Below are 12,419 nucleotides of genomic sequence, written 5' to 3' on the forward strand. Positions count from 1 at the left end.
TTCTTGATGGCCATGGTTCCTTGACATTGAGTTTCAAGAGCATCCCATATTTCTTTTGCAGTCTTGTAGGCTATGACCCTATTTGACATAACAGAATTAAGACTGTTATGCAAAATGTTTCTTACCTTTGCATCTTTCAGCACAACTACTTTCTCTTATGGTGTCCATTCTGTCTTCTCCTTCAGTTGATAGTGTTCAGCAACCGAAGGAGTTGCATGGCACCAGTTTTGTTGGTATGAAGGGTCCATCATTGATTACGTCTAGATAATCTGGATCTGTAGCTTCCAGGTACATGAGCATCTTCACCTTCCATGTTGGATATTCAGTCTTTTTCAGAATGGGAATTTTAATACTTTCATACTTGTTCAGAGACATGTTTAGATCGTTTCTGATTATAAATTTATCAGTGTGCTCTGATACCAATTGTTTCCCAGTAAAGATACTAATTGTTCAAGGGGGGGGGGTTGATACAATTGTATAAATATTTCGAACAAGTAATAAAATATAACAGCTTTTATATTTATGATAAAAACTGTTACCAAATCCTCTCAAGAAATACCGATGTTCTTGAGAGCTGCTAGGTCGAATGATCCTCGAGTGTTGTTCACTAAGTGATGACCTAAACTGTGTTTATATACTACACAGCTACAATATATTAATCTAAGATATACATTATCAAAAACTAACCGAAACTGATACATATCTTAAACTAACAGATAAAGTCCTATCTCTCAGACGTAACAGATATCTGCTCCATATTATAAGGAACATAACAAATCTTCTAATGCTGACTGTCTTCAAATACTGATGTCATACAAATCCTGATGACATACCCAATCCTGACGGTACATCAGATCCCGATGACATCTGAACAGCCAGATCCCGAGCTTCTTCTGATCATTGAGAATTCAATATATAACAAAGCCAACGAAGATTTAATCCCAATTCCCTCGACTCCCAGCGACCTGAAAAAGATGACTTTTATTGGAGCTTCTTTAAAGGAACCCCTGACGTTGATAAAGTTCTGAAAGAGAACAATGACATTTTTGCGTGGTCAGCAGTTGATATACCGAGCATTGTTTTGAATTGATAACCTCATAAGCTAAATATCGACCCTAACCGAAATACAGTAAAACAAAAGAAAATGAGTTTTGCATTGAAAAGAAAAGAGGCCATAAAACATGAGGTTAAAAAAGCTCTTAAGGTTGGGTTCAATGAGGAAATACAATTCATGGAATGGTTGGCTAATCCGGTGATGGTGAAAAAAGCTAATGGAAAGTGGAAGGATGTATGTTGACTTCACTAACCTGAACGATGCATGCCCAAAGGATAATTTTCCTTTCCCACAGATAGAGACTTTAATAGATTCCACTGGAGGGCATGAGATGCTGAGTTTCATGGATGGATTTAGCGGCTATAATCAAATCAAAATGCATAAAAATGATAATCCAAAAGGTATTATTCATCACCAACTTTAGTATTTTTTATTATCTTGATTATGGACATTTGGTCTCAAGAATGCAGGAGCAACTTACCAATGGTTGGTGAATAAGATTTTTAAGGATCTTATTGGAAAGATCATGGAGGTCTACGAAGATGACATGTTAGTCAAGAGCCTTCTAAAGGTTGAGCATATAGCCCATTTGAGGGAAACTTTTGAGGTTTTGAGATATCACAAGATGATGTTGAATTTCTCCAGGTGTTCTTTTGGTGTAGGATCTGGAAAGTTTTTAGGATTAATGGTCTCCAAGAGGGGAATTGAGGCCAATCCTAACATGATAAAGGCCATCCTGGATATGGAACATCCACGCTCTGTAAAGGACATTCAGAAACATAATGAAATGATTACTGCTTTGGGACGGTTTCATCTCCAAGTCCGGAGACAAGTGTCAGCCATTCTTCAAATCTTTAAAGAAAGTAAAAGATTTTTCCTGGACCGATGAATGTCAGATGTTGTTTAAGGAATTAAAGAAATACAAGGTTCAAGCCCCGTTGTTGGCCAAACCAGTTCAGAATGAAACTCTGTATTTGTAGTTGGTTGTTTCCGAAAGAGCCTTGAGCGTTGTATTAGTAAAAAAGGAAGCCAAAACCCATAAACATATCTATTATGTCAACAAGATTCTACACGCAGCTGAGTTTACCTGTTAACTATAGTAAAGTTTGCTTTGGCCTTGGTCATGACGTTAAGAAAGTTACGTCCCTACTTCCAAGCACATAAAATCGAAGTGTTAAAAATAAGCCTTTGAGAAACATCATCCATAGTTCTAAGGTCAGTGGAAGGCTGATGAAATGGGCCATAGAGCTTGAAGAATTTGACATTAAGTATAAACCTAGAACATCTATCATAGCTCAGGTCTTGACCTGACTTCGTGGTTGAATGTACTATCGACAACCAAGAAGTCGGGGGCAGGAAGATATAACTCAAGGCATGGATTGCCAAGATGGAGAAAAGATAGTTGAGAACAAGAGTTCTGAGTGCTCTATTTAATGGGGCATTGAAAAAATTCAAGTGGAGCTGGGATGGTTTTACAAAGCCTCGATGGTGTCTTGATTGAGTATAATATAAAGTAAGATTTTCTTACCACAAATAATGAGGCGGAATATGAAGCCCACATTGGAGGACTTGGCTTAGTTGGAACCTTGAGGGTTAAAAACTTGAAGGTCTGTGGAGACTCGAAACTTGTGGTGTCCCAGGTCAATGGAGAATTTGAGGCGAGAGATGAGACCATGGCCATATATGTGCGACTTGTGAGAGCTATGATGACTTAGTTTGATGAATGTCATATTTGTATGGGACAAGTAAAAAGCCAATCAACTAAAGCATGGTGGTAAAACTAGTTTTTATGGCACTTATCGGTATTTCTTGGAACCAGATAAACCGTTGAGAATGATTATAAAGTTGGAAGAACTGAAGCATATTTTGTTCATGTCGTTATTTAGGATCGCTAGTATGGAGTCTTTGTGAGGATATGCAAGTTTCCTCCTTCAGGAAAGACGTCTCAAAGAAAATGGAAGAACTATGGTGTGACACATTTATATGTCTATCTCTGTAAAACACCTAATAGAACACCAGGAAAGTTGTTTATTGCCTTGAAGATATAGACTTAGTAAATTAGCTTCAAAGCTACGTCACAAATTTAACACAAATAATTATTCAATATAAATTTACTATGGTTTATCTTTGTAGAACACCTGATAAATACAATAATTAGTTAAGAGTAAAATTTTACAATATGCTAGAGAACCTTTGTGTCTACTATGTATGAATTTTTTTAGTGAATTTAATAAAAAAGTACTTGCACATTTTTCAGAAGCAAGGAACTTTTATTTTTTTAATAGTAATCATATTTTGTACTATAAATTTGATCAAAATTTGTCGCTTTTATAAACTCGACCAACTCAAATGGAGTCATATTTATAATTTTTGACCAAAAGTAACCTAGTCAAATTTATAAAATTGATTGATTTTAACTCGTTGGCCGACATATTTGTAACAACAGGCGGGAAATTCAATTTTTATCGAAATTTTTGATGACAAAAGCAAAATATAAAATTGACTGTTCGAAGTCAATTTTAGTCTATAAAAATTGAAAAATTGAGCAATCATATTTAGTCCGTCAAATTTAACTAAATTTGACCTATTTAGCTAAATTTGACCTGGCCTAGTACGTCAAATTTAATTAAATTTGGCCTTTTTAGCTAAATTTGACCATCCTAATAATGACCGATGCAATTCAGTCATATTTAACTTAATTTGACCATTGGCGGTCATTTTTGCTAAATATGACCAAAACATTTTGATCAAATTTAGCCAATGTTTCTCCATAACAATATAAAAGTTAAAGGAAGTTTAAAGATACAACGCTATTATTTTAGCTTTATTAAGCCTATTTAAAAATAGTACTTTTTATTTTTATCTTAATGACACTATATGATTAATTGATAACTTTTCTTGAGTGTTAATATAGGAAATATGAAAATTTAGCTGAATATTGCTCTTTTCACTTTGATTACACCATACAAAATGTATAGAATATATATTTATGGGTAAATATTGTATTTAGTGTATGTGTGTGAATTCGAATATATATGTACAAAAAGCATAATATATTACAGATTTCTATAAAATTGTGCGTAAATATGAATTTTTACTTCTTATTTCACATGATTATAATATGAATTATTTTTTCACTTATTTTTTAATTAACTTATGTTGATATTTTTATTTTATAAATGCGAACATGATAAAAAAATACAATGTACATTTAAGATCAATATAGGTTTGAAATTAATCACATATACTATATAAGAATAAAATAATAATAATACTAATATAATAACATTATTATAATAACAACACAATAAAAATAACAACAACAAGAATTATAATGATCATGATAATGAAAATGATAATAATAATATAATAATAATAATAATAATAATAATAGTGGAAGTTTACTTAATTCTAAACTTCGTATATTATAGGATTACTAGTCATTTTTCTGCTCCAAGATAAGCACAACATTAGTTAGCCAACATTAGTTAGCCATTGGCAACAAATGTTAGAGAAGTTTCTCTGGGCCTTGGCTACAAATGTAACATATTAGGTTTAATTAATTCAATATTATTTATGCTTGTAGGCTAATTTGAAAGAATGTCCAGAATACCCATTTCCAGCCCCAACTGCCAAAAATACCCAGATGCGCGCGGACTGCCCAAAATACCGACAATTACGCTTTACATTACTGCGTATACAACCTTCAGTTTTTTTGTAAAGGACACGCATGTGGGCTATGCGTACTCACTTTTTTGAAAAACAAGGAATACACATTTCACACATGCGTATTCCTAAAAACAAAAAAATGAATACGCATTTCGCATTTCACATATGTGTATCCTTTATAAATTTTAAAAAAACGAAATTCGCATGTTGGACATGCGTATTCAACAGGTAATTTGGACACTCCGTCCCGCCAAATGGTATTTTGGGTACTAAGCCCCCAAATGGTGGGTATTTTGGTTTTTCACCCGGCTAATATTTCAAAAATATTTAGAGGATTAAAAATAAGAAGTATTTTTAAAAAATCTAGTTTTCTAAATACAATTTAATGATTCAACATAAAAGTTTTAAATATGGTGACAAATAAAAATAAAACTAATACTGTCATGTTATTTTTTTAGTTATAGTCATTACTATAAGAATTTTGTTATGATTATGTATAATTGATTGCTATAAAATAATAATAATTTGGATTTTATTCTTAATTCATTTTGTTTATTGAAAGTTAAATCTGCTTTTATTGTATGTAAATTTTAATCATGCTTTAGGAGTTTGATAGTCTCTTCCAATGTTCTAAAAATCGGTCTAGTGACCGTCTAGGCTGTTCTTATGCCTTAGGCGGTGGTAAAACGCCCTGACTCGGACCTAGGTGGTGATTTATGCCTTTTGCTGAAAATCGGTCAAAATCAGAATTAGGCGGGCTAAGCTCATAGGCGTCTGGTCGAAAAAATCATTGTTTTTTACCTTTTTATGATTTTAATTCATTAATTTGATAATTTTACACAATATCATGCCAATTTCTAATATAAAGTATGGTAAAAAGTAATAAGTAATCTAACATATTTATTTTCCCCTTGAAATATAAAATGGCATTTGTAATTAGTTTAGAAGTGTGAATTAAAATATTAGTTAATATTGTAAACTCAATAATTAGTAAATACGAATGTCAAATGTGTAGATATTGTTTAATACCATTCTAATTTCTTTTCAAATAATATCTAACATATTCATCATTTTAAAATAATAAAGTTAAAATAATATTTATATTTCTCCTATTATGTTCCTAATCAGTCCGATTAATCAGTTTGATTAATCAGTCCGATATCAGTTGATTCAGGGACATGCATTAATCCGGTACCTGTATAACGCCTGATAGCAGGCTCAGCTTCACGGAGAAGCTTCAATGGTTTGCCCATCATTGTTGTGACCTAGTTCCTGTGTCAATTGAAAAATTCTTGCAGCTGTTATTTTGGAAGTCTGACTCTGGGTTCTCGGCCATACACCTTTTGTGTCCCAGAATTCTTAACCATCTTTGATTATTTTTAACGGACTTGGTGTTCAGAGTAAAGTGATGGACTACAGAGGATCAGTAAGACCATATTTATACAATATCAGTTATGTATTTATGAATTATGGTGAACTGTCTTCCACACCTAAATATTTACTTAACAACCACTTACCAACCAGTGAGCAGTGAAATTTTAATTATAATCATATAAAATACAAAATTTCACAAACCGTTATATACTTGATGCCAAATTTACATGCATATAGTTACTGGACTTTTAAATGTGCTTGGTCGTGTACATGTTTAATATGGATAAATTTAAAATAAAACATGTGTGGATAGTTATTTTTACCAGTTTTTCTATCTTAAAAAATATTGTTAATTTTAATAAATTTTAGTTAGTCAATATTTTTTAATTGTTGCACAATTTTGTACTAGGAGAAAGGGTACCGAGTGATATAAGATTTAAATCTTAGATAATACATAAACATAAGCACTTTAAATTCAATTTATTATTGATGTAAAAATGTCCTATGTCAATAACCTCAGATATTTTCTTTTTCAATTAATTTGCTGATAAAAGTCCTATGTTCTTTTTTTCTTAACAGACTTAATGGTTTCCTTGCTTTTCTTTCTTTGAGTTTTATCATTTACCAGTTCTTCTTGTGATACTGATGTTGAACCCTTTTCAAAAGTAGATTTGGGTTCACAGCTTCTGATGAAATAAACTTAACAGGAGTTTTAAGGGAAATTTTATTTTCAGTGTCAACATCCTTGATTCCATCTTTATAGCCTAGGCATCCTTTCCAGTTTTTCTTTGAGATCATCTCATGAACCTTTTTTCCTGAATCAGTCCAGGCTTTAAGGGTTTTTCTCTCATTCTCTAGATTTTTTTCTAACATACTGTATCTAGCCTCAAGAATCTTAACTGTATGTTTAGCTCTCTTACATTCTTTCTTCAAATCTATCTGATGTATCAAGTCAGACTCTAACTGATCATTCCTAGATTTCAATGTCTTAATTTCAGTTAAAAGTCTATCATTTTCTAAAGTCTTATTCTTAAAACTACCATGCAAAGATTTAAGAATAGATTTCAATTCAGATATATTTTCAGTATCAAAAGTGAAGAGTTTATACCTTAGGCTCAGAAGCAGCAGGATCATCAAGACTGTCCATCAGTGCATATCATGTATTTTCATCTTCAGAGTCAGAGGAGTCCACCCAATTCTTCTTGAAGTGATCAGGGCTTTGCTCTTCCCATGATCATGCTTTGTTTTCTTGCACTCTGAGGCAAAGTGACCAGGTTCATCACAGTTGTAGCACTTGATCTTTGTCCTGTCTAGCTTCCCAGCTTTAGAGTCCTTTCCATCTTTTCTCCCAATTGACTTCTTTTCACCTCTAATGAACTTCTTCCTGAAGCTTCTGTTGTTCCTAGACTTCCTGAATTGCATTCTCCTGAAGCCCTTAACCAGTAATGCAGCCATTTGCATGGCATCAAATTTGTCATATTCTCATCAGTTTCGAATCAGTATCATCATCAGGATATGATGATGAATCATCAGTATCTAATTCTGGCAATTTGTTCTTCTTTCGTACAGCTCCAACAGACTTTTCTTTTGAAGCTTTATCATTAACTTTCAAAGCAACAGATTTCCCTTTGCTGCTTTTCCTCTCTCTCCTTTGCTGAACCTCCAAATTATGAGTTCTTAGCATGCCATAGACTTCATCCAGAGTAATTACGTCCAAATCATACTGATATCGTATGATTGAAGTCTGAGTCTCCCATTCTTCACTTAATGCTCTTAAAAACTTGGTGTTTGAATCCTCTCGATCATACACCTTTCCTACCAAAGACAGATTGTTGAGTAGGAGTCAGAAATCTGTCATAGATATCAGTGACACTTTCATCAGGCTTGGCCTCAAAGTGTTCATATTCTTGAATCAGAACATCCCTTTTGTTCTTCTTGATGGCCATGGTTCCTTGACATTGAGTTTTCAAGAGCATCCCATATTTCTTTGGCAGTCTTGTAGGCTATGACCCTATTTGACATAACAGAATTAAGACTGTTATGCAAAATGTTTCTTACCTTTGCATCTTTCAGCACAACTACTTTCTCTTATGGTGTCCATTTCGTCGTTCTTCCTTCAGTTGATAGTGTTCAGCAACCGAAGGAGTTGCAGGCACCAGTTTTGTTGGTATGAAGGGTCCATCATTGATTACGTCTAGATAATCGGGATCTGTAGCTTCCAGGTACATGAGCATCTTCACCTTCCATGTTGGATATTCAGTCTTTTTCAGAATGGGAATTTTAATACTTTCATACTTGTTCAGAGACATGTTTAGATCGTTTCTGATTATAAATTTATCAGTGTGCTCTGATACCAATTGTTTCCCAGTAAAGATACAATTGTTCAAGGGGGGGGGTTGGATACAATTGTATAAATATTTCGAACAAGTATAAAATATAACAGCTTTTTATATTTATGATAAAAACTGTTATAAAATCCTCTCAAGAAATACCGATGTTCTTGAGAGCTGCTAGGTCGAATGATCCTCGAGTCTTGTTCACTAAGTGATGACCTAAACTGTGTTTATATACTACACAACTACAACAGATTAATCTAAGATATACATTATCAAAAACTAACCGAAACTGATACATATCTTAAACTAAACAGATAAAGTCCTATCTCTCAGACGTAACAGATATCTGCTCCACATTATAAGGACAAACAAATCCTCTAATGCTGACTGTCTTCAAATACTGATGTCATACAAATCCTGATGACATACCAAATCCTGACGGTACATCAGATCCCGATGACATCTGAACAGCAGATCCTGAGCTTCTTCTGATCATTGAGAATTCAATATATAACAAAGCCAACGAAAGATTTAATCCCAATTCCCTTGACTCCCAGCGACCCGAAAAAGATGACTTTTATTGGAGCTTCTTTAAAGGAACCCCTGACGTTGATAAAGTTCTGACAAGAGAACAATGACATTTTTGCGTGGTCAGCAGTTGATATGCCGAGTATTGTTTTGAATTGATAACTCATAACTAAATATCGACCTTAACCGAAATACAGTAAAGCAAAAGAAAATGAGTTTTGCTTTGAAAAGAAAGAGGCCATAAAACATGAGGTAAAAAAGCTCTTAAGGTTGGGTTCAATGAGGAAATACAATTCATGGAATGGTTGGCTAATCCGGTGATGGTGAAAAAAGCTAATGGAAAGTGGAGGATGTATGTTGACTTCACTAACCTGAACGATGCATGTCTAAAGGATAATTTTCCTTTCCCACAGATAGACACTTTGATAGATTCCACTGGAGGGCATGAGATGCTGAGTTTCATGGATGGATTTAGCGGCTATAATCAAATCAAAATACATAAAAATGACAATCCAAAAGGTATTATTCATCACCAACTTTGGTATTTTTTATTATCTTGATTATGACATTTGGTCTCAAGAATGCAGGAGCCACTTACCAATGGTTAGTGAATAAGATTTTTAAGGATCTCATCGGAAAGATATGGAGGTCTACGAAGATGACATGTTAGTCAAGAGCCTTCTAAAGGTTGTTCATATAGCCCATTTGAGGGAAACTTTTGAGGTTTTGAGATATCACAAGATGATGTTGAATTTCGCCAGGTGTTCTTTTGGTGTAGGATCTGGAAAGTTTTTAGGATTAATGGTCTCCAAGAGGGGAATTGAGGCCAATCCTAACATGATAAAGGCCATCCTGGATATGGAACATCCACGCTCTGTAAAGGACATTCAGAAACACAATGAAATGATTACTGCTTTGGGACGGTTCATCTCCATGTCCGGAGACAAGTGCCAGCCATTCTTCAAATCTTTAAAGAAAGTAAAAGATTTTTCCTGGACCGATGAATGTCAGATGTCGTTTAAGGAATTAAAGAAATACAAGGTTCAAGCCCCGTTGTTGGCCAAACTAGTTCAGAATGAAACTCTGTATTTGTACTTGGTTGTTTTTGAAAGAGCCTTGAGCGTTGTATTGGTAAAAAAGGAAGCCAAAACCCATAAACATATCAAATATGTCAACAAGATTCTACACGCAGCTGAGTTGAACTATTTAACTATAGTAAAGTTTGCTTTGGCCTTGGTCATGACTTTAAGAAAGTTACGTCCCTACTTCGAAGCACATAAAATTGAAGTGTTAAAAAATAAGCCTTTGAGAAACATCATCCATAGTTCTAAGGTCAGTGGAAGGCTGATCAAATGGGCCATAGAGCTTGAAGAATTTGACATTAAGTATAAGCCTAGAACATCGATCATAGCTCAGACTGACTTCGTGGTTGAATGTACTATCGACAACCAAGAAGTCGGGGGCAGGAAGATATAACTCAAGGCATGGATGGCCAAGATGGAGAAAAGATAGTTGAGAACAAAGAGTTCTGAGTGCTCTATTTAATGGGGCATTGAAAAAATTCAAGTGGAGCTGGATGGTTTTATAAAGCCTCGATGGTGTCTTGATTGAGTATAATATAAAGTAAGATTTTCCTACCACAAATAATGAGGCGGAATATGAAGCCCACATTGCAGGACTTGGCTTAGCTGGAACCTTGAGGGTTAAAAACTTGAAGGTCTGTGGAGACTCGAAACTTGTGGTGTCCCATGTCAATGGAGAATTTGAGGCGAGAGATGACACCATGGCCATATATGTGCGACTTGTGAGAGCTGTGATGACTTAGTTTGATGAATGTCATATTTGTATGGGACAAGTAAAAAGCCAATCAACTAAAGCATGGTGGTAAAACTAGTTTTTATGGCACTTATCAGTATTTCTTGGAACCAGATAAACCGTTGAGAATGATTATAAAGTTTGGAAGAACTGAAGCACATTCAGTTACATGTTGTTATTTAGGATCGCTAGTATGGAGTCTTTGTGAGGATATGCAGTTTCCTCCTTCAGGAAAGACGTCTCAAAGAAAATGGAAGAACTATGGTGTGACACATTTATATGTCTATCTCTGTAAAACACCTAATAGAACACCAGGAAAGTTGTTTATTGCCTTGAAGATATAGACTTAGTAAATTAGCTTCAAAGCTCGTCACAAATTTAACACAAATAATTATTCAATATAATTTACTATGGTTTATCTTTGTAGAACACCTGATAAACAAATAATTAGTTAAGAGTAAAATTTTACAATATGCTAGAGAACCTTTGTGTCTACTATGTATGAATTTTTTTTAGTGAATTTAAAAAAAAGTACTTGCACATTTTTCAGAAGCAAGGAACTTTTTATTTTTTTAATAGTAATCATATTTTACTTTAAATTTGATCAAAATTTGTCGCTTTTATAAACTCGACCAACTCAAATGGAGTCATATTTATAATTTTGACCAAAAATAACCTAGTCAAATTTATAAAATTGATTGATTTTAACTCGTTGGCCGACACATTTGTAACAACAGCGGGAAATTCAATTTTTATCGAAATTTTTGATGACAAAAGTCAAAATATAAAATTGACTGTTCGAAGTCAATTTTAGTCTATCAAAATTGAAAATTGAGCAATCATATTTAGTCCGTCAAATTTAACTAAATTTGACCTATTTAGCTAAATTTGACCGGCCTAGTACGTCAAATTTAATTAAATTTGACCTTTTTAGCTAAATTTGACCATCCTAATAATGACCGATGCAATTCAGTCATATTTAACTTAATTTGACCATTGGCGGTCATTTTTGCTTAAATATGACCAAAACATTTTGATCCAATGTTTCTCCGTAACAATATAAAAGTTAAAGGAAGTTTAAAATACAACGCTATTATTTTAGCTTTATTAAGCCTATTTAATGACTTTATTCAGGGACATCAGGCATTGATCCGGTACCTGTATAACGCCTGATAGCAGGCTCAGCTTCACGGAGAAGCCATTCAATGGTTTGCCCATCATTGTTGTGACCTAGTTCCTGTGTCAATTGAAAAATTCTTGCAGCTGTTATTATTGGAAGTCTGACTCTGGGTTCTCCGCCATACACCTTTTTGTGCCCAGAATTCTTAACCATCTTTGATTATTTTTAACGGACTTGGTGTTCAGAGTAAAGTGATGGACTACAGAGGATAGTAAGACCATATTTATACAATATCAGTTATGTATTTATGAATTATGGTGAACTGTTTCCACACCTAAATGTTTACTTAACAACCACTTACTAATACCAGTGAGCAGTGAAATTTTAATTATAATCATATAAAAGTACAAAATTTCACAAACGTTATATACTTGATGCCAAATTTACATGCATATAGTTTACTGGACTTTTAAATGTGCTCTGTCGTGTACATGTTTAATATGGATAAATTTAAAATAAAACA

General features: G+C 33.7%; 1 protein-coding gene across 1 annotated transcript; it reads left to right on the forward strand.

Moving 5' to 3' along the window:
* The first annotated feature begins 9,798 nt into the window (after window positions 1-9,798).
* LOC141705630 (uncharacterized) lies at window positions 9,799-10,786 on the forward strand. Its single transcript, XM_074508522.1, has 2 exons — window positions 9,799-10,396; window positions 10,590-10,786. Exons 1-2 carry the CDS (start codon window positions 9,799-9,801, stop codon window positions 10,784-10,786), a joined length of 795 nt encoding a protein of 264 aa, XP_074364623.1.
* The last annotated feature ends 1,633 nt before the right edge of the window (window positions 10,787-12,419 follow it).

This window comes from Apium graveolens, unplaced genomic scaffold, assembly GCF_009905375.1.
Source record: "Apium graveolens cultivar Ventura unplaced genomic scaffold, ASM990537v1 ctg9139, whole genome shotgun sequence".
Classification (NCBI taxonomy): domain Eukaryota; kingdom Viridiplantae; phylum Streptophyta; class Magnoliopsida; order Apiales; family Apiaceae; genus Apium; species Apium graveolens.